Source organism: Tachypleus tridentatus, chromosome 5 (assembly GCF_004210375.1).
Source record: "Tachypleus tridentatus isolate NWPU-2018 chromosome 5, ASM421037v1, whole genome shotgun sequence".
In the NCBI taxonomy this organism is placed as follows: Eukaryota; Metazoa; Arthropoda; class Merostomata; order Xiphosura; family Limulidae; genus Tachypleus; species Tachypleus tridentatus.
This window is the reverse complement of record NC_134829.1, coordinates 30,539,778-30,567,403: the sequence shown is the minus strand read 5'-3', so window position 1 is coordinate 30,567,403 and position 27,626 is coordinate 30,539,778. Positions and strand designations below refer to the sequence as shown.

Sequence of the window (27,626 nt, the reverse complement as noted above, 5' to 3'; positions counted from 1 at the left end):
GAGGGAAGACAGTTAGCTAGTCATCACCAGCCAGCGCAAACTCTTGGGTTACTCTTTTACCAACGAATAGTGGGACTGACCGTTACATTATAATGCCCTCACGGCTGAAAGGGCCAGCATGTTTGGTGTGACGGGGATTCGAACCCGCGACCCTCAGATTACGACTCGAGTGCCTGGCCATGCTGGGCCAAATACAAGTCAAACATAAGTGTTATATTTAAAGTTAACTACTTTTCTTACAATGGTAGTAAATGTTTCAGGTTGAGGAACTCTTTGGTGTACATTCTAGGCTGGTTACTGCAAAAGAAAGGGAGGGCGTGCACTTTGCAAGTGCCTTTATTATTATAAACATAATTTAGAATATTACACAACTTATGTAAAACATTCAGTCGTTCTAAGGTACATCTTTTAGTGTTTTAGTCTTTGAAAGTAAATTAAAGTTAACTTTTTGTGTTTGAATAACATGTATCATTACAAACGTGATTTTTTCTATTCACAATTGCTTTGAAAAGAGTAAATTATTAAATATAAATAACACCAAGGGAGTAACTTATTCTTTATATAAGGAATACAAATCAGATCTTTCCTGAAGGTTTATCTAATAATTGTGGGTAAAGTTACATTTAAAATGTTCACTACTCTGTGGAAATACATATAAAAAATTAACTGCTTTCTATATTCGCTTATTTTCTTCAATTAATTTGTACAATAATGCAGACGTGAAATGTGCAGTATGTGTGATAAACTCGTACATTTGAATTTAGCGTGCGAAAAAAAAACTTGAAACCTATATATTTTGTGAACTAGTCAAAGTTTATTTTATATTCTTCAAATCTTTTATTTAATAAATCTTACAAACATTACTTATAAAGAAAGCAGCAGCAATGGCATTGTTGTATCTTATCCATTTATTAAGAACTAAATTACAACAAATAGCTTTATCCTGTTACAAGTTAAAAATACATCTAGATATTTATCAGAAATGGCTTGTATGTTCTTTACAATTAAATAACATCTCTCTTTCAATGCACCAAATATTTCTACATGCTTATGGAAAGTAACTGTTGAATGTGAACCATAAATTTTTCAATAAACATTTTAATACTTATAAAAAAAATGAGCAGTTAAAAAAAGACATGCAGTGTATTTTTCAAACCAGAAATTTGCTGAAATTATAATTTCCTTAACAAGCAACTGGTATGTGACAAATTAATTCAAATATTCAACCATAAAACTATGTATCTTTTTCTGTGAGACATCAAATATTTAAGATGCTGATTTTCAATTTATTCATCTACATTTTATAAGTTAAAAGCTGTAACACTGATGTGTTAAACCTAAGACAGAGGTGAAGGCACTTCCACATAAACATGGTACATAGTACCCTCCTGAGATATTGTAAAAAATCTTACAATGTGTCCAGTATTACAAAGGTTATCTTTGAGAAGCACTAGTAATTCTTTCTTATATTATTGAATCACTAACGTATTCACCCATGATTTAAATACAATAATTTTCAATCAGTTAATCAACAATTTACACAAGAAATTTCATTAAACATCACTATCTGTTTCAGTGAAAAACACAGAAACAATGCTGGAAGAACTGATTTATCTTTAGTAAAATCCACTGGTAATGTGGGGCACACAATAATCAATGGTTTAAATATGAGCACTTTCTTTGAAGATACTTTTCCTATAAAATCCTGTTATCGTGAAGCTTATGATCTTCTGTTGTTACAACAGCATATAAAAGATAAACATGTTTCAGTTACTGATTCAAAATTAGTTTTGAATTTCAGTTACTTCAATAGTGAACTAAACATGAGACATTATTTGAAAAAATCTGAAGCAATGGTCTTGCACAGACTTACAAATAAACCTCAACTTTCATCAGAACAAGCTTCTGTCACCTTCTTAATTACAAGTTAAATGCACAAGAGAAAATAAACAAGCCTAAATATCTGAAAAGTGCAGAAGACCACCAGGTGTATATGTATGTATGTATACATAGATATTTCCCAAACAATAAAACGTAGGTCACAGAAACTCAAAAAATATAATGTTTCTAGAATTACACATTTCCATATGGAATAGTTTATTAAAGCTCTGTATAATAACAGTTTTGGCTTACACACAGATTCTATACACTTTTTAAAATACTATATTTAAACGTTTTCACATTATTAGCGTTGAGTTACGTTATTTTAAAACAGTTATTCAATCGCAATTTTCATCTCATGTAAATATACTTCTGTACTGCTTTGCTTAAACCTTTCATTATAAGATGCTCTGAGCAGATAAAAATTATAGACCTCAAAGTTAAACAACAACAACAGTTCCTACTCATCTTAACAAAATTTAAATCAATTATTAAACTACTTTCAGATATTCCACAAGAGTAACTTAATTGCATCTCCAAAAGAATAGCCTAATACAAACACCTACTTAATACAAGATAAACAATCAGTCAACTGTCTTTTACTTATAACATATATCAAAATGTAAATAACAACAAGTAATCAAGATCAGGCTACAAATTCATTTATTATTTCTTACTGTTTATCAATTACTTTGCAAAATGTTAAGAATAAGCAGATGACGGAGCATAAAAAATATCTTATTTATGTATTTTAATTTGTATTATTTGTATAAATACTTGCATTTTATTGCAGTATTCACATCAACAAATATTTTGAGCACATTCATCATCAATGACTCATACAAATAATTTCTGTGCTAGAGTATAAAGTTTTTTCTACAAAAACAGTTTTTCTAAAACTATCTGATTACATCAACACTCCTGAATCAATGACTGGTGGATCTAAAACTTACATAATCAACACAGTTACACCAAATATAGAGTTGCCATTAGTTAATAACTTGAACAATTTTCACTGGTCACACTGAAGGTACTGTTGGCTAAAAGTCTCAAGTTTACTCATCAAGTAACCAGCCTTATTTCTACAGAAAGAACAAAAAGAAAAATATACCAACAACCAAAAATAAGTTCATTTATATAATCACATTCCAATAAACGAAAATAAAAAAGTTGCACAAATCAAAAGGATCCCCAAAGTACAGGCTATAATGTGGGATATAAAATGTACTTAAGGTTTAGGAGGTAACTGTGGAAATAGGACCCACATTGCAGTGGGTATACACCCCCTGTCAGTTTTAACCTCCATTTGCTAGTCATTTGAAGAAGTTCATAAATAATAATAATCAAAATTAAATAACAAAATAATTAAAAGAAATAGAAATTAGGAGAGTGAAATGTGGGTACTTAAGCCCACTATGTCTCACCCCTATAACACTCTTCACTGCTTGCAGACAGTTGTGGAAAGGTGATTGTTTTCCAAAGTAAAGCAAAAGGAAAATGAAAAGAGTAACAATAACAAGACACTACCACCTAGGGGTAAGTAAGATAATTACATGGAATACTAACTTCAGCAGGTAATGTAATGTATGAACTCTTCTTTAAATAACTTGGAAGTGTTTCACAACGAACTAGTTCAATTGTGAAAAATTAAGAAATGTCCAGTAAAACAATTTTTTACTTGAAAATTCATGATTTATTACTGTGTCGACAATAATATTTTCATGTTTAAATGATACACGTCTTCCTTGAAGACTGCCTAGCATGTTAGCTATTAATGTTAAATCACAAGTCTTTAGTATGCCAAACTTTGAAAATCATCCAACTGAAATATATTTGTTTGGTAGTATTAAAGTTGTAATTAACAAATTAATAAGCTGATACACATAAAGGTTAACATACATAATAACTGTATAAATAATAATTTACAAGTGCAATAATCACAACGGTACTGCTCCACTGTTATATGATAAATATCACCAGTACTTTACAGATATATCTCGAACTCAGTTGGTTGGTTGGTTGATTTAGTGCTTTATGGCACAAAGTAGCTAGGCTATCTGTGCCAAACATCCGGTAAAAAGTTAAAAGGAAATTAAGGTAAAACAAAACAAAGTTAAAAACATAAATAGTATAAAACCAATGTGTACATCTAGTCTACAATGTTAAGAGAAAAACTACAGCAATTCAACTTGTGAAGGCCTTTCTGTAGCGTAACTAATTATCATAACTCGCCAGGAAGACTAACAAGTAAGTACAAAAACCACCGTCAGTCACCTGAAGTTGGCCTTACCAGTCCTGGTTCCGAGTTACTTGACGTTATGACTATTTTCAAAAAGGAAAGTAATAAAAAGGTTTTAAAAGACGTGTAGCAAAATTACAATAATAACTCGCCAGGATGACTAATGGGTAGTTAAAACAGCAGCGTTAGTCACCTGAAGTTGGCATTTCCAATCCTGATTTCGCGTTATTTAATGTTATGGTCGGTTTCTAATTTCAAATCGAACTAGATGAACTGTGATTTTTAAAAGGGCGCCATATTAAAAAGTTGTAACGTATAAATTAAAAACTTAAATGGCATTAAAAAGATTAATGGTCTTTAAAAAACTAAAAGCATTATCACGTTGGACAGTGTCACCATCACCGATAACACTGTCTAACGTTATGGACAAACCTCGGGACAGAACATGTTTTAAATGGTGCCATCATTGAGAGTCGTAATGATGACAAGAAAGTAAAATGTGGCTTATCGTGATCTGAGTTTTACACAAACTACACACTGGTGCATCAGTTCCAGATAAAAGAAAATGATGAGTTAAAAAACTGTGACCAATGCATAGTCTAGTTAGAACAACTTCCTCTTTCCAATCCTTACAGAAGCAAGATGGCCAAAGTCCAATATAGGGATTTATTTGGAAAAGTTTGTTTTCGTGTTGTTCACTCCAAGTCGACTGCCAGCTGGCATGGAGCCGAGTCTTGACGACAGGACCACAGTCCATGTATGGGACAGGCACAGCTGTGATAGTGCCAGAGCAGACAGACTTAGCTGCAGTGTCGGTGAGCTCATTCCTGCGAATACCAACGTGGCCCGGTATCCAGAAAAGCTGTATAGAAGTAGATGTTAAAGAGAAATGGGCCAGTCAGTTTTGAATATCGGCAAGAACAAGATGTGAACCAATGTGAAGCGATTCCAGGTCCAGTAGAAAACTAAGCGAGTTAGTATAAATAGTGCAGTTTGAGTACTGCTTAGCTTCTTTGTGATCCAGGGCAAGAGAAATGGCATACAGTTCAGCAGTGAACACAGAAGCTGTAGAGGGGATTCTGCATGCAACCATCGAGCCACAACAAACCATGGCAGAGCCCACAGAGTCACTTGATTTTGAACCATCTAAATAAAAAAGAATGAAAGGATGGTCCAAAAGATGTTCAGCTAATAGCAGACAGTATTTCCAATCAGGAGTGTCTACTTTTCTCAGATGGCTTAAAGATATGTTACAATTGGGAACTGTAAGAAGCCATGATGGGATGGGTTGACCAATGAATACAGCAATGTCATCCACGGACAGACCCAATTCATCCACATGCACCTGGACAAGAAGGCTGAAAGGAACAATGGCAGACTGTCTGGTCTGATAAAGCATGTCCCATCAAGGAAGGAAAACATAACCCTAGGTGGGATACTTTGGTAAGGAATGAAATTTCGAAGCATATAGTAAAGACAGTTGCAAACAGCGGAGGTGCAAAGAAGATTCATGAAACTATGTATGAGCTCTGAACTGGGGAAGTGCAGAAATCCCCAGTGCAGAGGCAGAAGTCTTTGATGATGAATAGGGTCTACCATCTTTAAGACTGATGGTCTAGCAGAGCCATAGACCAGTGATCCATAGTCGAATTTCGATCGAATAAGAGCACAATACATCTTTAGCATAGAACGTCAAACCGCTCCCCAGATGGTGGAAGAGAGGACACGGAGAATGTTCAGTGCTCTTGTAGATTTAACCTGTAGCTGCTTGATGTGTGGTATAAAGGTCAGCTTATTGTAAAAGATAAGCCCCAAGAACTCAATCTCAGGGATCATAGGCAGTACAACTTGGAGTTCAGGATCAGGGTGAATACCCTATTGTCAGCAAAAGTGCACAAAAAAAGTTTTAGAGAGAGAGAAGTTAAAGCCGTTCTGTGGTCCACTTCAGTAAACAATTGAGGGCAGTCTGTAGCTGCCGCTCAATATAACTCATGTTCGACGACTGAGATGAGATGTGAAAGGGGCTGCTGGAAAGCAATGCGGTTTGAGGGTGTGGGATATCTTCGGAAAGTATTCCAGGCCCGTTTTGAGCCTTGTGTGCCATGTGGAAGGCAGGATTCCACCATGGACGAGGATATAGTGGAAAACGTGGTCAAGGTTTTAGGAATGCATTGAGCAGCTGCTTGTATAATAGTCAGTTACTGCTGCCACACAGTCGTCTATTAATGGCTTACAGACGATGGCAGGATCAAGTTCTGTGACAGCAGTGAAAGAGGGCCAGTTTGCCTGATCCAGCTTCCACTGGGGCATGCAGGTCTGGTGGAATTGACTACAGCCAGTCTCTCTCAAGATTATAGGAAAATGATCACTGCCTCATGGATTATTGTCAACCCTCTATGAAAAATGGGAAAACAATGAAGGGGAGCAAATTGAGAGATCAATAGCAGTAAAGGACTAACAAGGTGCATGGAAATAAGTAGAAGAGCCAGTATTGAAAAGAGAAAGGTTGTGATCAGAGAGCATTTGCTTTACAGAGCAACCCGTTCCATCAATATCAGCACTTCCCCAGAGGGGATGATGTCCATTAAAGTCCCACAGGATGAAAAAGAATGGGAACTGTTCAATGAGAGTATCAAGGTCTGGATTGATCATATGTCTCCCCAGGTGACAGATAGAGAGAACAAACAGTGATGATATGACCCAAGGAAACATGAATGGCTGCAGCCTCCAAGGGTGTGTCAAGTGGCAAAGACAGGGTAAGCACATGCTGATTTTTATACAGAAAACTGCCAAAAGGTTTCAGAAATGTTTCCTGTAAGGAAAGACAAACAGGATGGTAGAAAGCAATCAGTGTTTTGATGTCATCCAAATTAGAACGTAAACCTCGACAGCTCCATTGTATCAGGGTGGCCATATTTATTTACGTGTAGGCAAATTGGGTGGAAAATCCTTCTGTTTATGATCACGTCTTTTTCCTGTCTGTCCTTAGTCATCCTCCATGATCCTTCCCTGGGTCGATTGTGCAGGTTTCTGCTGTTGGAAGGAAATTCCAGAGACTGAAAATGTGAATGAATGATTGTTTTGCATCTTGGGGTGGAAGATGGAAGGTGAAAATGCCTGTACCTGGAACCAAAGAATGCGGATCTTGTGGTTTGGTGGAATGTATTTTGGGAACAGAGATGGGTGTTGAAGTTGATTCATCAACTTTTTTAACCATGGAGGTCAAACGACTTTTCATTTGTTTGGAGAACAATTCTTTAGGAAGCACAGAGAGATCTGTCTGCACTCCCACAGTAGTTGTGGTACGAAGTGCAGCAGCATATGTCCGAGATGACGTGGTGGACAGCAATTTTCAAGCCTCAGGATAGGTAATGTTATGAATTGTTTTCAAATGCAACACCTCTTTTTCTTCCAACCATTTAGGGCAATGACAAAAGTAGGAAAGGTGAGAGCCATTGCAATTAATGTAATGAGGGTCTGTTTCACACTTGTAGGCAACATGGTCCTTGCCAGTGCAACGAGCACACGTAAAATACTGGAAAATATATAGCTTAGTTTTCTCACAAGGGCAGAAACTGTATCGTTTATCTAATTAACACTTCTTTAGACTTTTAAATGAAAAACTGACAAGTGTACAAACAAAGATTAAATCAAAATGAAAACAGTCAGTATGTTGAAACTAATTTTATAATGCAACATCAGCATCTATAAAGTTATTTCACATGAAATAGCTGACTTTTCCTTAGTTGAAGAGTGACTGCAATTAGGGTAAGTTGGACACAGTACTTTGACGAGAGTGCTGTGCTTTTCATTTGTTTGTCATGCCAAGTTGTACTGTAATTGTGTTTGTGTTTCTTTGGAACGCTATACAAGATGATGTTTAAGAGAATTGAAACTATGTTTTCATATGAGTTCAAATTGGAAAAAAATGTAGACAAGGCTGCTGAAAACATCAATTTGGTTACTTAAATTTAATAAAAAAATTATTAATATGTTCATTTAAGATGTGAAAGTTTATCAAAATGGCTGAAGAAAACTGATTATACCAAACTGAAGCACTTCTTTAAATATCTTTACCTCAGAATCCTCGACATGGTTAAACATTCGTCCAGCTTCTCTACTTCTGTGTCAAGTGTTCTGATTTCTCCCTGCATTTCATTGATCACCTCAACAACAAGCTGACAAAGTCGAGCAAAGGTACTGCTCAGTTCCCTGTAACCAAAAATTTCTTTCTGCAAGCTACTCAGTAAACCTGAAAGCAGACCTTCTGAAATTTCTGTTGTATTATGATAATTCAAAAGTATCATTACAAAAAAAAACTAAAAAAAAAATATTTCATTGACATTAAAAGTGCTGGGATTCTTTTTCTAGTAATATATTTTTTTACATTACAATATATCTATAGCCCTTAATGCAGATACAATATTCTTCTTTTACCAGTTGTTTATCTTAACAAAATGTTTGTCATTTATACTGAGAAAGTTTACAAAACACAAGTAATGATTCTGACACAATACAAAACCTTAGTTAAAAGTGAGTCACAAATATCAAATACAAAACAAATGAATGTATTGTTCCAGTTGAAAGTTTATATTTTGTTATTGCAATTGTATTAACACAAGTACTCTTGAGAAACAAAACACTTTTATCAAAAAATAATGAAACAGAATATCAACTTGCCACCTATACTTTTTCAGAAATAACTATCTTAAACGCTATTGTGAAAAATTCTTAGACAATATATTCTTTCTGAAATTCCACTGCTTTTCCAATATTTCTAGGCAAGATAAAGGACATAATATTTTGTATTAGACATTAAAACATTAAAATAGTAAACAATTTTGAAATTCATGTTCTTCCATTACATAGATGCAAATTCTGAAGATGTGAATTTATATCCAATTTATTTGTCTTATGGACAAAAGAAGTTGCTCTTACTGTTGAACTTGGTGACAGCAGTTGGCACTAGTCAAGTCAACTATTAATTTCAGCTTACGGGTAGCATGGTTGACGTATTGTTTCTTGAAAGCACGTTCTTTAGCCTTGTTTGTCCATGTTAGCCACTCATATGCATATAATAACCCATAAATACCCGCTGTCAGTACTATGATCTTCCAGCCAACTGTACAAACTAACTACAAAGAGTGAAGACATTGATAAGAAAAACAGCTAGAAGCTTTATTGCTACATTTCAGCCAAACCTTTTTTCTCCACTACAGATTTGGTGTAGAAATCCATGATGACGAGACATGTTCAGTTTACAAGAATGTTTGTTTTGTAAAAGCATGCCTACATTTTGATATCAAACAAGAGCATAAAAATTAAAAATATTTTATAATTTCCAGAAATTCATAATATTAGTACACATACAGAACTGTGTAAAATAAGTGTGAAGATCTAAAAATGTTGGTTATAATTTATCATCTTTGCTTACTGAAAACTGATTTGTTCTGAAATTTCAACACTAGTACTAAAAATAAAATGGAGAGTCTGATGCACTTCTTTTACATAATTATATTGTACCTAATTAACATACCATAAATTTTTTTGAATGTCCTAGTTACTAGTGCAAAAGGATTGACACAATGCAATGTTGCACACTAAGATCCATTGTGAATAATTTTTAGACAGCTAGAGATGAAGCATTACACATAGACACATTAGGATTTCGCATATCTCCTAAAGATTAATTTTGGTGGTTAATGTAACATACTTTAGCTGTATATTAAAGTGAATTAATAATTAAATCCTCTCACAGTTTTCAGCAACAATGGTTAGTCATAAGGTGAAGTTCTAGAGAAAAAATATTATGCTGTGATTTAAATAGTTTATACTGGTCATTTTTACTTTGTCTTTTGTTATAATTTGTAATTTATCACAACCAAGTGTAAGTGTCAATGAGTCAAACTTATATGCTAATGTCCACAGAATCTAACTACATGTATGTGGTTAAGGTAGTAAAGGTTTTAAAAATTTAATTGGACTAACATGTCTTGACATCATGAAAACATAGTACAAAAACTTACAAATCCTCCTACAACAAGAGTACCCACAGCTGTCTGTGAAGTTGGTGACAGAAGTGCTATTTGTTGGACTATTGACAAATAGTCTGATGAGGGCTGAAAAAACTGTTTCACTTCAGTACTAGGTGACTGGTGAGTGATGCCAATGGGGCGAGGTATCTAAGAAGAGAAAACCAACAATCTAATATAATTCTCCTTGGAATAGTTTTTGAATGAGACAGGCAAACCAAGTTTGTGTGTGTTTGAGTAATTACAACTTTTTTGATGAAACAGGTAAACTAACAAATACTTACAACCACTGGTAAAATGGCTTTTTGACTAAAACAGTCCAATACTTTGAAAAAAACAAAATATTACACCTCACATACTGTGTAGTGTTTAAAACTTCAAATTAATATACAAAATAATACAATTAAATGGTTAAACATGTTCAGCCATAAATACAAGAGCCCAAAATTTAGAATAATTAAAATACACACAACGCAAATAGCTGAGAATAGTCATGTACTCCAACATGATATAAATATTCAAGTACTTTACACTTATAAGCTCCTAAAATTTATACAACAGCAGAGCTATCAATACTAACAATCTCTTACTTGTTTAGTGTTCCTTGGGCCAAGAAAACGTTTCATTAATGACACAAGTCCCAGGGAGAATTGAAACTCCAAACATTCTTGGAAGTCAGAGCATAGACTGTCACAATTTAATCGATAAAGAACTTCAAAGTTGTGACGAGGCATTATATTGGTCATCTGTTGCCTATATTCCTGAGGTAACAAAGAAGACACCCTTGCTGGGGAATAATACAAAATATTGTTTAATTCCATAAGGAAAAATTTATAAAAGCAACTATAACATAATCTAATGCTGAAAACAAGCAAAATGGTACAAAACATTAGAAAATAAAACTCATACAGAGATTTATGTCTTACCTTTTCAAACTACTTTGATAAGTTACACCCATGTAACAATAGATAAACACTAATAGTCACCAAAAATAAATCTTAAATAAATATTAATTTTTATTGATATTATAAAAATTTTCCATTTGATTTCTTAAAAGCAATACAAATAATACTTCACTAGTAGAATATAAATGAAATAATCCAAGACAGAAAACTACGTGCTAAGTAGAAAACTGCGTGCTAAGTACAAAAATCTCACATTTTTCCCATGCAATTGTTGGTCTTAAAAAACTTTATAAAGACCAATAACCTAAAATGAACTTTACGTCTTCCAAAAAAATAAACTATGCAAATAATAAAAATTTAAAAGTAAAAAATGGTTAAAGTTCTTAAATAAATAAATAATTAGAAATAAAAAAGATAAAAATGGTTCAAAATTATAATTTTAAATGAAAAAAGTCTCATGATTCACATACACTTTTGGAATAAGTACAATAGATGAAAAGATTATAGATATTAAGTAAATCTCACATTAACAACTGATATCACTAATTTCTTTGAATAAATTAACAAAAAATGCCATCTCCATTTTTATGCAATGTTTACAAACTGACCAGGAAATGTTCTCAGAGTGTATCTATTTAACCTTAAAATTGTACTTTAATGTGTGTAGCTTTTCCAAATAAATTTGCCTTTAAGTTAACTGTTGTGAAAATTGTCTTTTTAGTGAAATAACTGCTTCCTTATGTAAAGTAGTAGGTTACTATTATTCATATTCTTGCATTTTCCTGAACTATAATACTGCTGCTAGCACAAGTGTGAAAAGGTTTATGTTGTACCTGTTTATTTCACTGTCTGTTTTTTCAGCTGTGCCCAAACCACTTTAGGGCTACCTGTGGTAGCCATTCCTAATTTTGAAGTGAAAGACCAGACAGAAAAGCAGCTAGGTAACACCGTCTACCAATTCTTCATTAATAAATGTCAAAAGTGATTGTCATATTATAATGATCCCACAGTAGAAAAGAGCAAGCACATTCAGGTACAGAATTTGATCCTGTGGCCCAAAGGGTGCGATTAAAGTGCCTGAGTTTTACATCAGACAGTAATAGATGTTGAGGTGCATGTTGTATGATACACTTCAACAACAAGTAAGCTCTGCAAAAAATAAGTCATCATCTTTCTTCTATAACTTTGTTAAATACAAAATTGACATTCTAAGGCAAAACTTGTGATAATGTGGTGCTTTTATAATAAACTTTTACTACGTGAAAAACAATTTACATTAGGATGTGTACCTCCCTTCCATTTTTCTCTAAACAATAGCACAAACTGTACAAAAACTCAAAACACTAAGTTCAGGTACACAGTTTCACATAATTCTGGTTCACCTTTTCTTCCTGCTTAATCAGCAACAATGACCAATTATAGTGTGTTTAGCTTGTATGCATTTTATTGTTAACTATTTGTGAAAAAAAAAGATTGTATTGTTTACAGAAGTGTGTGTGTGTGTATAAAAACACGAACACATGAGGATTTTTATGCTAAGGGGCATTCTTAACTAAATTAGTTACAGATGCAAGAAAAGTGTGAACTGTACAAAGTAAAGTATGCATGAAACAACAAACACAAGTACCATGAAAGATTATACTTAATTTTATTAAACATGTAGTCTTAACAAACACAATTAACAAGATATGGTTTTAAAATAAACGTTTTATTCTCAATTATATGTTGTGTTTAACTTGTAAAAAACTGCTAGTCAAAATGAAGTTAAGAAAGATTTAACAAACTCACAAGTAATTGCCAACTCTTGATAGTATATATTCTTAAAGGATCTTTCAAATGGCAATATAGTTTTATTTAGTTTAGATGAGATGGTAAAAATGATTAAAATATTCCATACATTAAAAAAACATGATTTTTACTTTTGTTTATATATTAAAATGTAGAGGAATTAAACTGGTAATTTCCTACACAGCAGAATTTATAGAATATATTTTGTGATCAGGCATTACTATTTCAATTATTTATTTGATTTACAAAAAACTTAGTTTAGTAAGTTAGATTTAGCTGCAAGATTGGCTGAAATAATAAAACATTCACATATTTCATCACTGATTTGTTTCTTTATATGCGTGATAACTTCCTTTTCAAAACCCACAATCTTTGAAACCAAGCCTTAGGTTTATGTGTTGCTTATTTCAAAATTTTTACTTCAAAACCAATGTGACATCTTAACAGGGCTGAACCCATTTGGTTACTTCAGTACCTCTTGGCTTTTTTTAATATATCTTGAAAACAAAATGGGAAATTTTGTCCAAGATTATAAGTATTTTGTACAAAATGAATGAGACTGTTTTAATTAAAAACTTGTTTTTCTCTATTTTAGTTACTTGTACCTAAATTCTAAAAATTTTAGGTACTGTCACCAATGTGTGAATAAAACATAAATATTAAAATACAAAAAAATGTAAATACGTTTCAACTTGTGGTCGAATAATCTTAATAAATCTTATTTTGATTATATTCTTAATAATGAGTTTACTTTTTATGGTTTTTTTTCCCCTTTTCTGTCCTTTAAGATTATTACTTATTGCATTGGCCAAGCGCGTAAGGCGTGCAACTCGTAATCTGAGGGTCGCGGGTTCGCGTCCGTGTCGCGCTAAACATGCTCGCCCTCCCAGCCGTGGGGGCGTATAATGTTAAGGTCAATCCCACTATTCGTTGGTAAAAGAGTAGCCCAAGAGTTGATGGTGGGTGGTGATGACTAGCTGCCTTCCCTCTAGTCTTACACTGCTAAATTAGGTACGGCTAGCACAGATAGCCCTCAAGTAGCTTTGTGCGAAATTCCAAAAAACAAACAAACAAACAAAAAACAAACTTATTGCAACGCAAGTCAATGGGAACTCTAAGGCAATATCAGGGTATAACAGGCAAAGATTCTTTAGCCTTTGTCAGAATGTTAGGATGTTATCCTACTACACACAAGTAACATAATTAACTGAACTATAAAGCTAAAACCTAAATACAATGTAATTGTCTTTCTCACTAACATCCTTATTTGTGAGAAACAATGCTCAAGTGTTAACAAGAAAAAAAATAGTAACAATGCTAAGAGTAGTTTGAAGAGTTCTCTCTGGAATTTTTCACACCAATTTCAAAACATCTATTGGGTTTGTTCTGGTTTGGCTTGAATTTCGTGCACAACTACACCAGGATATCTATGATAGTTGTCCTAATTTTGCAGTGGAAGACTAGAGGGAAGGCAGCTAGTCATCACCACCCACTACCAGCTCTTGGGCTACTCTTTTACCAACAAATAGTGGGATTGACTGTTACAATTTAATGCTCCCACAGCTGAAAAGGCAAGCATGTTTGGTGTGACGGGGATTCGAACCCACAACCTTTGGATTATGAGTCGAGTATCTTAAGCAATACTTGGCCTGGAAGATATTTTAAAATGTGATTTTTCTATTGTTTACAAATATTTAGCTCAACTTAGTATAATAAGATGAACAATTAACATTCTATACATAGAAAGTGAACATATCAAGAGTTCAAAGTAATTTTTCTCCAAACATGACCTACAAACTTGAAAGAAGAATGTGAAAATAAATAAATTAACCTATAATTTATTTATACCTGGAAGGCTAGAGTACCTCAAGAAGTATTCAAATTATAAATTTAAAAGTTCTGTAAAGTCTGCAGTTACTTGGAAGATTAAGAATTTTTTCTTTAAGGTTTCATTTTAAAATAGAGGAATTAAAGCTTAAATAATACAATACTTTGAAATACAATGTAAATGTTGATGCTAATTTCCCTGGCATTCATTGATTGTAAGATTGGTTAATTAAATTGTGAATGTAAAAAAATGAAATTTTAAGAGGTGCATAATGTTAAAATATCCTTAAAATGTTAAAAATTACTTTCACTTTCAAACTGTAAATGCAACAACAACTAAGAGTCAGTCTACTTTTAGAAAAGAAATTCCAGTAGACTCCGAGGTGTGTGCCAAGTAAGCAATAATTTAGCACTGGCAACTTTACTGACCTGCCATGTTATACTGGTAGATGGTCAAGTTGGAAAACTGGCCTTTCGGGCACATACACCTCTCCATTAGGCTGGATTTCTAGCTTGTAGGGTTCAAAGGGTTAAGTAATTTGTGTTTTTATTTGTTACAACAATCAGTGTAAAGAAATTAGCAAAACATACTTGACGAAATCACTCAGTTTTTATGTAACATACACACTGGGATCCAAGAAGTAAATGCTGAGACTAAACTGAATACTGATTGTACATTTTAAATTATTTTGTGCAACTCGTACATTATAGAAACCTCAAAATTACTGAATTATTGGACCCACAAGCAATATGATAAATAAACAAACTAGGAACTTTTTTAATTGATGAGATACAAGAACCCCATTAATAATTATAGGATTAAACATTAACTTACTTTTTCTTATGAGAATTCCCAAAAGCTAATTCCATTATATGTTGCAGAGCTTTGATGATGGAAAGAATTTCGATACAGTTTTAAAAGCAAAGTGCTAAAATAAGGAAACCATACTATAATGACCATAAACCAAAATTTCATACAGTGTCTTAAATCAGAAAAGTTAAACAAAGAAATCTAATGAAATTATTTTTCTTGTAAGAAACCAAATTGTTATATTTGAGGGAAAAGCTATATTACATATATCAAACTTATTACAGATCTTACTGAGAGAGAATATTTTTCATAAGCTCTAGACTAACTTGTAAATCATGTGAAGCTGTTTACATATTTGCTGTACACCAATATAACAAATGTGCAAATAATCGCCCATTAAATACGAAGGAAGATTCTTCCTCAACACTATCAGTTCGATCCACACCATTAAACACCTCAATCAGATCACCTCCAATTCTTATCTTCGTTTTTAAGAGAAAACGGTTTCAAAGATCTTAACGTGTTCTATTATGACAATCTTTTCTTTTCAAGTATTATTCTAATAACCCTCCTCTGAACCTTTTCCAAAATTCGATGTCCTTTCTGAAGTAAGGAGCTTAACACTGAAAAAGATACTCCAAATGTGATATCACCAACAACCTATTATATTCAATATTCCTAATGAAACAGCCTGAAATCCTATTTCCTCTACCACTAGCAATAACAAACTGCTTGGATGGCTTTAGAGACTGATCAACTATTACACCAAAATATTTTCTTTCATGACGCTGTTAAAATTATTCCCATACAAATTATATTTATAATTCAAATTATGATAATCCATATGCATTACCTTTTATTAAAAGCCATCTGCCATTTATTCGCTCAACTCATCAAATAATTCATATCTTTTATTAAAGCAGCAGCATCTTCACATATACCAATCCTCAAGACCTTAATATCATCAGGAAATTTAAATAATTCATTGACTCTTCCTTTATCTATATCATTCATTCAAATCAAATAAGAGCAAAGGTCCTAACTCTAAGCCCTTACGTACTCCACTTACAGCATTAATTCAGTTTGAGTGAATTCCATTTGTTACAACCTTTTGCTGTCTTCCGTCCATCCAATTTACTAACTTATCCTCAACAACTACAAAGACATTTTTTTTTACAAACAGCATCTCGTATATTGTTTTTTGAAAATCCGGTTGCATCAAACCTACATCCTTACCCTGAACTACACAAGCAGTAATATCTTCAAAGGATGCCAAAAAGATTAGTAAAGCAATATTTTTCTCTATTGAAACCATGTCGAGTATCCGACAAAATTTTGAACTTTGTTAAATGGCTCGGCATAGCATCTTATATCTGACTTTCACAATTTTTTCCCATCACCGACATAAGAGTAACAGGCCTATAATTACTGGGAAGAAGGTTAACACCTTCCTTGAAAAAAGGAGTAACATTAGCCAACTTTCAATTTCCTGTCCATTAATCAAGGATTTAGAAAACAAGTGGTTCACATGTTTAATGCTTAACCTCCTTCGAAGCCCTTAGGAAAATATCATCTGTCCAAATAATATCATCTGTCCAAATAATAGTATCATTGCTTAAATTTCCCATTGTTTTCTCAATAAGCTCAGAATTCATGTGATCATCTTGTTGAATCTTGCTTCCATCCAGCAACTATTCAGGATCAGAAATATTTTTTTAAATCTTCACAACAAAAGCTGACGATAAAGTAGAATTTCAAGATCAGGCCATCTCATGATCATAAGGTATGTTGATTCTTCTATCATTCTTCAAAGGCCTGTTACCATCTTAACATATTGTTTACCTTTAACGTGTGTAAAGGAATCATAACTATTAATTTTCACGCTTTCAGACAACTTTTTTCATGTAGTTCTCGATTTCTTATTTGCAATTTAACCAACTCTCTTAATCTTTTATAATTCTCAAAATCCCTCGTCATTGCAGTCAAGTTAAGGTTCTTAAATTCATGTTTTTATTAGTTTAGTCTTTTCTGCTCTTTATCTGGAATATTTTACTTGTAGACATCTCTTTTTTTTTTGCTGTGAAGAACATGCTTATTTTGTACAAGTTTTCTACACTTGATAGGTACCCAGTTGACTTAGTTGTCCAATTCACAAGATAAATCTTATCTCATTCCTTTTTAAAACTTGAAACATTTCGTTACTCCTTATCTCCAAGTAATCAAACCTAATTCAGCAATGACCACTTTCACTTACATGTAGTTGTTTCACAATCCAAACCTTATCAACCACTTCTACATTAGAAGTTAACAATGAAACTGAAATAGCATTATTCCTAGTAGGACCACTGATCAATTGGTGAAGAAAACCACCCCGAACAATTTTTAAAAACTTGTCTCCCTCATGATTTGGTTTTAACATTTTCTAATGTATACAACTTAAACTTAATTACCCTGTAATTATAATTTCGTTAACATCAAACTCCGGATTTTAGTGTTGTAATTCCGCAGACATATCGCTAACACAAGAGACTCAGTTTAAGTTTTCGTAAACAAGAAATACCAAAAAAGTCAAACAGCGTTTAAAATAAAATAGAACTACGACGTAATATTAAAAATAATTTAACAATTTAAGTCTAAGAATAATATAAAATTATAATTAGAATGTTTTCTATTTGTATTTGAAAAAGCTGAAAGTGTAAAAGTGGTTTAAACCGACTAATTCTAAAAGAGTAACTAAGTATAACACAGCCTTTAAACAAGTTAACTAGGTGTCCTCAAGTGGAGAAATAAAACTCTTAGAGCTGAAGATATCGAGTTAACTTAATAAAATGTTGCGTTATGATTTATGCATTATGTTTCAATCACCTGCTTTATACCATTTTGATTAGTGTCATTTCTTGAAATAGTATTTTCTCTTTTGTTCCAAAGTCATTTTCCTTAAAACTAGCGAATAGCATCTAATGTGGTAAAACACGATTCGTTAGCTGTTAATAGGTGTGAAGCTAAATCTCATTAGCCTTATAATAAGTTAGTCTACATTATGCTTTACTGGTTAGACATGGGATTAATTTTCCGGTAAGTAAAGTCGGTAATAACATTCCTTCTATAAAAGATCTATTCTACCTCATTTTCAATGAGGCCCTTCGATCAATATCAAGCCGGATGAGCTGTTACATAAACTTCCTAAACAAATAGCGTTTTAACTGAGTATTTGTATGTTGTAACCCAATCTGCCTAGTTCTTTTAAAACTAATCAAAGAGCTCAACTCTTGTTCCAAACCATTCTTGGCACCGTAACACAACCTCCAGCGGATTGCTGGAACAACCCGACCAAGAACAAGTAGCTGATGCAATTTTCACAAAACTTTATGTTACACCATTGCAAAAAAAAAAAAAAAAAAGATAGTGAAACGTGATTTATGAGAAGACATCAAAGCCATTCGTTTCGCATGACGAAACGCGTAACCGCATTTTTTCAGTTTGTTTCTGAGATTAATGTTTTTTGAGTGATTTGAGTTACATGTTTAAAGGTTGTTTTATTTTAGTACAGAATGAAATAATAGAGTCCTGCTATGTTTAAAACATCCTTTAGCTAAAATTCATACTTTATTGTTTCACTATATGATCCAGAAATGGATAATAAAATGTCTATTCAGTGTAGTTTTTGTGTTGAGCTGCTCGTCCTTTGTTTAAAATAATACATCTCTGACATGTCTATATGCAAAGTTAATGTCAGTTACAACACATTAATGTGTTTTCAGATATCTCTTGATATTATTTCCTTCTTGCATTTTCAGCTACATTTTAAAAGTACACTTCAATGCGCGTGAAGAAATATCTCTCGCTGTAAAGATGTTATTAAAGATGATAATTATTTATTCATTTCAAGTTTAAAGGATGATTTGATTTCAGAATATAAGATATCAATTTTATTAAAGGAATTAACATTTACTTATTTTTCATAAGTAACCATCAGTAAAATCAGTATAACAATACAACCAGTGTGTAACGAATTACTGGTTCTTTGGTTTAGAAATTCACAAATTTATATGTTAAGACTTCGTCAAATTTCATGATAACTCATTTAGAATGCTCATTTATTTGCCAATTTAATATACATAAATAATTAAATAAAGCATTATTTAATAATTCAAAAACTTTTCGCAGAAGTATAATCAAAAACTGAACTATTTAATTGTGTAATAAAATGTGTAAACGATGTGTCCGATCAGAAAGTTTAGGAGGTACGATTAACATTATACTTCGCTCGAAAAAGTATACATATGTGTGCTCAAAAAATATTTTTATTTACCATGTAATTTTTCTGCGTGTCTATTTCATGTGAAACCTTACACTTATTTCATGCAGCTCTACAAGTGTTTATAAATATAGAACTTTATACAGCCTTCTTTTGTACGAGTAATTTCAAAAAAGAACTCACATCTCTCGATATTGTATTGTCTTTAGTGAAAGAACTGTTCACTTTTGTGCTGTCACTATGCTGGCTTGTATTCAAGCTAACCACTTTGAAATAGATTATTATGTTATACGTACACACACTTCACCCTTATCAGAGGTAGGATAAGTTGTCTATGTCACCAACGTCACCCCTTACTATAGGTAGGATTAGTACTCTGTGTTCTCATCAGAAGTAGAATCAGTTGCTTACGAAGAGAGATACCATTTCTTATAAGCAGCAGGATGAGTTATTAAATAGATACACATTTCATTATTAAAAGTAAGATGAGCTGTTTAGGTTCACACATTTCATCCCTCGTTAGCATTAGGATTAGCTGTTGTGTGGACACATATTCTCTTAACAGAAGTAGGATGAGCTGCTTAGGTTCACACATTTCATCCCTCGTTAACATTAGGATTAGTTGTTGTGTGGACACATATTCTCTTAACAGAAGTAGGATGAGCTGCTTAGGTTCACACATTTCATTCCTTGTCAACATTAGGATTAGTTGTTATGAAGACACATTTTCTCTTAACACAAATAGGGATGAGCTGTTTAGGTTCACACATTTCATCCCTTGTTAACATTAGGATTAGTTGTTGTGTGGACACATATTCTCTTAACAGAAGTAGGATGAGCTGCTTAGGTTCACACATTTCATTCCTTGTTAACATTAGGATTAGTTGTTATGCAGACACATATTCTCTTAACAGAAGTAGGATGAGCTGCTTAGGTTCACACATTTCATTCCTTGTTAACATTAGGATTAGTTGTTATGCAGACACATATTCTCTTAACAGAAGTAGGATGAGCTGTTTAGGTTCACACATTTCATCCCTCGTTAACATTAGGATTAGTTGTGGTGTGGACACATATTCTCTTAACAGAAGTAGGATGAGCTGTTTAGGTTCACACATTTCACCCTTGTCAACAGTTGGACAAGTTGTTCATATAGACTCACTTGACCTCTTCTTAGAGGTAAGCAACCTTGATTAGATGAACATAGCTCACTAGGCTTCAGATGTACGCTGACCTGTATATTTGTACAAGCTTCAGGTTTTATCATAATGATCATAGTAACCACTCTAACTTATATTTATATCAGCCTATGAGTATAAATCAAAACTGTGGGAAAGTTATGATTTTTAAAGATTGTGTATAACTTATATAGTACAAGCATAATTTTCAAATACGAAGAACCAATCCTCCAAATATCCATTATTTGTTTGTTCGGAATTAAACATTATTGTATACTTATGGTTTGTATCGCTGTGTCACTGGGGGGCTGTCCATTACTAATGTGTATTTTTTACTTAAAAGAGTCTGAAACTTACCTGTTTGGTAAATGTAATAAATTCTAAATGTAATAAATACTGCATGTTTCTTGTTAGACACAAAGCTAGACAGAAGACTGGTTGTACTGTGCTCCCTACAGGTATCAAAGTCCGGTTTTTAGCGTTATGATTTTTCAAATTCATTACTGGGCCACTAGGGGCGGTGCGCTGGACATAGTCAACTCTCTGTTTTACAGTAAGTGGACATTACGAAGTGAATGGTTGAATTGGTTGGTTGTAATTAAGTACACAACGGGCTATCTGTGCTATGCCCACCACTGGTGTCGAAACCTGGATTTTAGCATTGTGAGTTAGCAGACATACTGCTGTGCCACAGAGAGGGCATACAATTTAATTAAATGTTTGAAAACCATAATGTAACCAGCAATAGATTATTAATCATACCTTGTATTATAACGTTTTTTTTGTTGATATGAAAGATAAAATTCGATATGTAGAGTTGAGGATAGAATTATAAGAAAAGTAATTATTTTACAGACAAAATACCAATATTTTAATTGTTAGTGAAAAATAATTATTAATTTTTTAATACTGATGAAACTAGAGAAACTTATAGGAATGTATGTATTTTACATTTGCACGAATCCAAATAAAATACAAAATGAGGTTAACCGCTTTTATGTGTAAAACCTTTCATGTGTATGATTCGTAAAGGAAATAAAATAAATACATTATTTCATGTTTCAGCTAAAGGTCAAATACTATTGAGGAGGTTTGTGCTAATAAAACACAATCACCATATTTCAGGAAAGTCCGCGTGAGGTTATGACCATAGAGAGCTAAATATTTGATAACTGAAGGTAAATCAAAGTGTCATCACTCATAACATAACTGTGTTGTTTTTGTAGTTATAAACTGATTTTCTGACAAGTATCAGATAGAATTATTCGAAATAACAACAGAACCCGATCAGAAAAAAGTTACAAATGTTATTGGGATTAAAAGTGATCGTTCTGTGTGAAAGTGAACGGGCTGGGCATACTTTTAGTAAAGCTTATTCGATAAACAAAAGAATACTCAGAACACGTGTGACGACAGCTGTCACTCAGATTTATATAATAGCTAGTCTTGAAGTCTCCCTTCTCACAAGAAAGTGCTCTAGAAAGTCTCACTGTAAAACTGAGAATAAAATTGACAGAAATACAGCGTCTGTATTTCAAACCTCAACTCGCTTTCTTTGTCCAGTGAACAACGTCACCTCGTGACATCTGCTCCATGACAGCATGGATCGATTATCAAATTCGGTTGACGTCATACTTCGTCTAGCAAAGTATGTTCCACTACTAACTAGTTTTAACCCAGAATCAAAATATACTGAAATATCCCTGGGGAAAGAAGACGTCATCTAACTGAAAAACGTAAGGCTTAGGTGGCTGGAACAAGATACCATTAGACACCTTGAACCAGGTGTTGTCGCAAAATCCAAATAATCAACAATTTATAAAAAGAAAAGTACTCCAATAATACAGATCGTAGAAGAATTGGTACACCTGCATAGCGCAACTGCATTAGAAGTAAAAAATGCCATCGATATAGAAACAAATATAACCATTTATTCAAGTTATTAAAATTAATGTGTAAGGCCCGGCATGGCCAACCGCGTTAAGGCGTGCGACTCGTAATCTGAGGGTCGCGGGTTCGCATCCCCATCGCGCGAAACATGCTCGCCCTTTCAGCCGTGGGGGCGTTATAATGTGACGGTCAATCCCACTATTCGTTGGTAAAAGAGTAGCCCAAGAGTTGGCGGCGGGTGGTGATGACTAGCTGCCTTCCTCTAGTCTTACACTGCTAACTTAGGGATGGCTAGCACAGATAGCCCTCGAGTAGCTTTGTGCGAAATTCAAAACAAACAAACAATCAATGAATGTAAAACTGATTTATTGATCAAAGCATACTTTCATTGAACATAATCATGTCAATTTTTAGCTGAATCCCTGCAGATAATCCTAAGAGTCACCCAAACACCATTGAGATCTCACTTGTTAGCACTAATACGAAAAGTTTAAAAATATAACTATCCCTTACATATTCATGCTAATTTTCATATAAATCGGAGGACCTCATACACTAGAGCTAAAGAAAACCCTCTTTGATTTAATATAGGAGCCTGTGTTTGTAAATGTCCGAAATCTGATTTTAAATTATTGTTTTTAACAATTTCTTGCATTTTAATACCATCTATCAAAGTCACATCTGAGAACCCAAAGTCACACCTGAGAACCCAGAGATTGCTTGGTTCACCTATTTTCTGAACTCTACCTCCAAATTACTCTGATATTCTTTTCTTCTCTGTGTGGTTCAATGTCCCACATGCAAAATTTCAAGTTTATTCAGGATTGTACACACTTCACGAAAATCAATAATCACACATAAAGTTATTCAAGACACACACGATGAAATAAGACTTCTGTAGTTTATACGTCGCTAGTCTTGGAATAATCATCGTTTCAGTCGTAAGGTGATAACTTATGAAATAGTCTCAAGTCACATGAACTAAAATTTTATCCATGCGCTTTATCTGTGTCAATAAAGAAAGTCACGTGACGCCGACAGCCAATCAGGGTTAAGGCATTATAGCTCGCTGACTATGCTGCAAATATGTTTGTTGATTCGAACGGTTGCCGAACAGTATAGCGCGAATTAGTCTTCTTACCAGCTTTCTGTGAACTTCTGGCAGTTTGTTTTGATGATAAACATAAAGCTTTGCAATGAACCATCTCTGTTGTGTCTACCACGGGTTTCAAAGGTCAGATTTTAGTATTATAAGCCTTCGGACTTACCACTGAGCCACTGTGGGAATCGTACGTTTCAAAAAAAGGACGGACACAACAGGCTATCTGTAAGCTAACCACTATCCCATCAGGAGAGGAAAAATAGAGTAGAAATTGTAGTATAAACAGTACTCTCTCTAAATAATCCATAACAGATGTTTCTTATCCTTATGGCCCGGCATGGCCAGGTGGTTAAGGCACTCGACTCGTAATTCGAGGGTCGCGGATTCGAATCCCGTCGCACCAAACATGCTCGCCCTTTCAGCCGCGGGAGCGTTATAATGTGACGATCAACCCCACTATCCGTTGGTAAAAGAGCAACTCAAAAGTTGGCGGTGGGTGGTGATAACTAGCAGCCTTCCCTCTAGTCTTACACTGCTAAGTTAGGGACGGGTAGCGCAGGTAGCCCTTACGTAGCTTTGCGCGAAATTCAAACCAAACTTATCGTTATCAGTATAAAATACATTATTCTTCATGATAGCGAAAAGATAGCTAGTAAAAATGAAAACATTTGATAAGTCACTGAAAAGGTAAAACCCTTACTGTTTTCGTCAAGAAAATCAAGACAAGTAAAAGTAAACTTATAAAAAGAAAACGTTTTCTGTTTGATCTGTTAGTTGGTGCTTTCAACAGAGTTCAAACAAAATAATATAACGAAGTATGTGTGAAAAGTTAGTTTATAACAAAACAAACTTGAACAATTTATAACACTTTACAATAATCAACATTTACTTGTTAATTCTTTCATACATATGCCGCTTTTCTGGAACAAAAAGAGCTTCATTAGTACGTTGCGTCTTTATACATTTAGCATGTAGAGCTGTGAATCAGAAAGTCTAAGGTTCAAACCCGCGATATATGGTGCTGAACTTTAGATCTAGTATTTTAGTAAGTTGCGGTAGATATTTCGTGAATTTTATATTTTTTATTGAAGCTGTTATTTAAGTGTAACGCTGTACTTTGCTTCAACATGGTATTGTAGGATTATTTAAATTTCATAATTTAATTATACTTTTTTTTTACTTTTATAGTTTATGTTGTGAAAGAACCAATAACGGTTTCTCTATACATTATTTTGCCAATCCAACACAGCCACAGCAAAGAGTTGTCCTTGTTTCGTTCCATGCTTGCAGAATGAATAACACAGATTAAAAGCTCAGATATGGTTACATATAATTTTATCTTGATTCCTTCTTTGTTACAAACTAAATCTGATTTAGAAAATAATGAAACCTATACTCGGCGAAATGATATTCGTTGGGCCTCCCGCGGACCCTATATATTTGATCCACGGGAAATCCGTATGGTGGCACATGAGAGAATTCAAATGAACCGTTGTCAGCAAACACGCATTGTAATTCTTAAGAATTCAAAGTTTGATGTGAAATTATGGAAATGCCGTTGTATTGTTAAAGAACATTTTGAAGAAATATGTGAAACTGGGAGCACTGAAGTTAACGACAGTCGCCCACATTGTGATGTAATCAGTAAATATAAAGATACTGTTGTTGTTTTATGTTAATTTTGTAATAACTTCATAATGCTATGTATATAGAGTGTTGATTTTCCAAAGTATGACTTCATAGGGTTACCTGATTGTAGTATTACATAGGGTTACCTGATTGTAGTATTACATAGGGTTATCTGGTTATAGTATTACATAGGGTTATCTGGTTATAGTATTACATAGTCTATGCAAAAAATGCGTTTTATACATTAGTTTTCAAACTGATGATAACTTTTCATCAGAGGCACAAAGGGAATAACTTGACGATTGAAGATTACATAAGTTACAGTAAAGAGCATGAAGAAAATGCTTTATTGTTGCTCATTTAAAAAACACAGCACTTGGAGAAGAGTGGCATTTACCATAAAAACATTGATGATAAAATAAAAACTTGGTGTTTGTTATGTAACATTCGACCCATTATTTTTAATAAAAGGCCGATATCAGTCCAAAAGCTAGAGTTTCGATACATTGTAACCATTCTGTTAAAGTACGTATTTCTTTTAGTTGGCCCGGCATGTCCAGGTGGGTTCAGGCGTTCCACTCGTAATCAGAGGGGCGCGGGTTCGAAGTCTGGTCGAAACAAACATGCTCATCCTTTCAGCCGTGGTGGCGTTATAATGTTACGGTCAATCCCACTATTCGTTGGTAAAATAGTAGCCCAAGAGTTGGCGGTGTGTGGTAATGACTAGTCGCCTTCCCCTCTAGTCTTACACTGCTAAAGTAAGGACGTCTAACGCAAATAGCCCTCGTGTAGCTTTGCGCGAAATTAAAAAACAAACACTTCTTTTTATTATATAAACGTAAAATTTATATTAAGATGAGGCTGGTGATTCTACTTTTATTCAACATTCTGATGACAACATTAATGGAAACTATCATACAGATATCTAATATTCTTTCGAAAAGCTTAAGTACAGCAATTCCCAGCTCATAATATACGAATATTAGACGACTGTAACACGTAAATATTCAATTTTGTACATTGTACGACTGGTGTATTTAAGGAGGTAATTCATCATTACGAATGAGTGAAAAAGTAAAAAAAGTCAACACACAAATATTAAATTTTATTACACACATTTATAAAATAATTACTTTAAAATATACAGAGGTTTATTCAAAGCGATTTTTAGAAATATGTGTTTTATTAGAAAAAAATTGCTTTTCTACTGATAAAATTTTATATTCGCTTAGTGGAGGTGTGTCTTAGTCCAAGCACATAGTTACTCATTGCTGTGCATTATATATATAAGTTAGTTACAGAAAAACTATAAATGCTCAGTATACTCTCAAAACATCTCCATGACAGTCTTCAGCTGCAGCTTAACAATTTACATCTCAAAGTAATGCGATCAGAGGCCAATAGATACAGTAAATTATCATGGACTGCGACAGCTAGCTACTGGCTACGTTTATTGTATAAAGTTAACTACCACATCACGTAATTTCTTGCACATAGTTGAGCATAAAAAGGCCAGTAAACAAGATAAATAAACAAAATGGGAATTTAAAAACCTGCAACTACAGACTGTTACACAATAATAAGGAAACAAGGCTGGAGATACTATAGATATTATTTGTTCAAACCATAAGCCTCTATTTTGGTTTTATGCCGTCATCTATAATTACATTTAGCAGAGTCAAAACGACCGAGGTCGGTAACGTAAATTCGAACTCGCGACACTGAATACTGTGAGCCGAGTACCCAACCGTGAAGTATAGAGAATAATGGTAAAGGCTTCTAAAACGGATTCACAGAAAGAGTAGCTTGTGAATTCGTTGCATTGGTTGTGTGTCACTATTGTTGTATTTTAATTTTTCTTCTTCAGAGCCACTGGCTTCATAACAGGAGAATTATACATAGGATTTTATATGACCTATAACAATCTTCAACAGCTTCAATATTCGTTCTTTAAACCAATGCCAATAAAGATTGATAATGGTAGTTCTAGCAATTCTACACTAATGGCGTTCCTTCAGTAAAGACTCATAGTGGTGGCTATAGCCCTTCTAAGCTACTGACCTTTATTCAGTGAAGACTGGTACTG

General features: G+C 33.6%; 1 protein-coding gene across 2 annotated transcripts; it reads right to left on the bottom strand.

Moving 5' to 3' along the window:
* Positions 1–794: 794 nt before the first annotated feature.
* LOC143250837 (mitofusin-2-like) lies at positions 795–10,988 on the bottom strand. Of its 2 annotated transcripts, none has more exons than XM_076501910.1 (5): positions 10,743–10,988; positions 10,147–10,302; positions 9,059–9,255; positions 8,198–8,332; positions 795–2,963 (listed from the first exon to the last, which is right to left on the bottom strand). In XM_076501910.1, the coding sequence occupies exons 1-5, from the start codon at positions 10,971–10,973 to the stop codon at positions 2,894–2,896; spliced, it is 789 nt and encodes a 262-aa protein (XP_076358025.1). In that variant the 5' UTR covers positions 10,974–10,988; the 3' UTR covers positions 795–2,893. The 2 variants fall into 2 exon arrangements, with proteins under 2 accessions (XP_076358025.1, XP_076358026.1); XM_076501911.1 differs by having other exon boundaries at positions 795–1,730.
* Between the last annotated feature and the right edge of the window lie 16,638 nt (positions 10,989–27,626).

Bases quoted from the DNA above. Each gene is read 5' to 3' on its own strand.
- LOC143250837 (XM_076501910.1), bottom strand. From the start codon at position 10,973: ATGGAATTAAACAATATTTTGTATTATTCCCCAGCAAGGGTGTCTTCT. The intron at 10,303-10,742 runs GTAAGAGATTGT...TTCTCTTCTTAG, and splicing joins GCCCAAGGAACACTAAACAA to ATACCTCGCCCCATTGGCAT. The intron at 9,256-10,146 runs GTAAGTTTTTGT...CACTCTTTGTAG, and splicing joins CTCTTGTTGTAGGAGGATTT to TTAGTTTGTACAGTTGGCTG.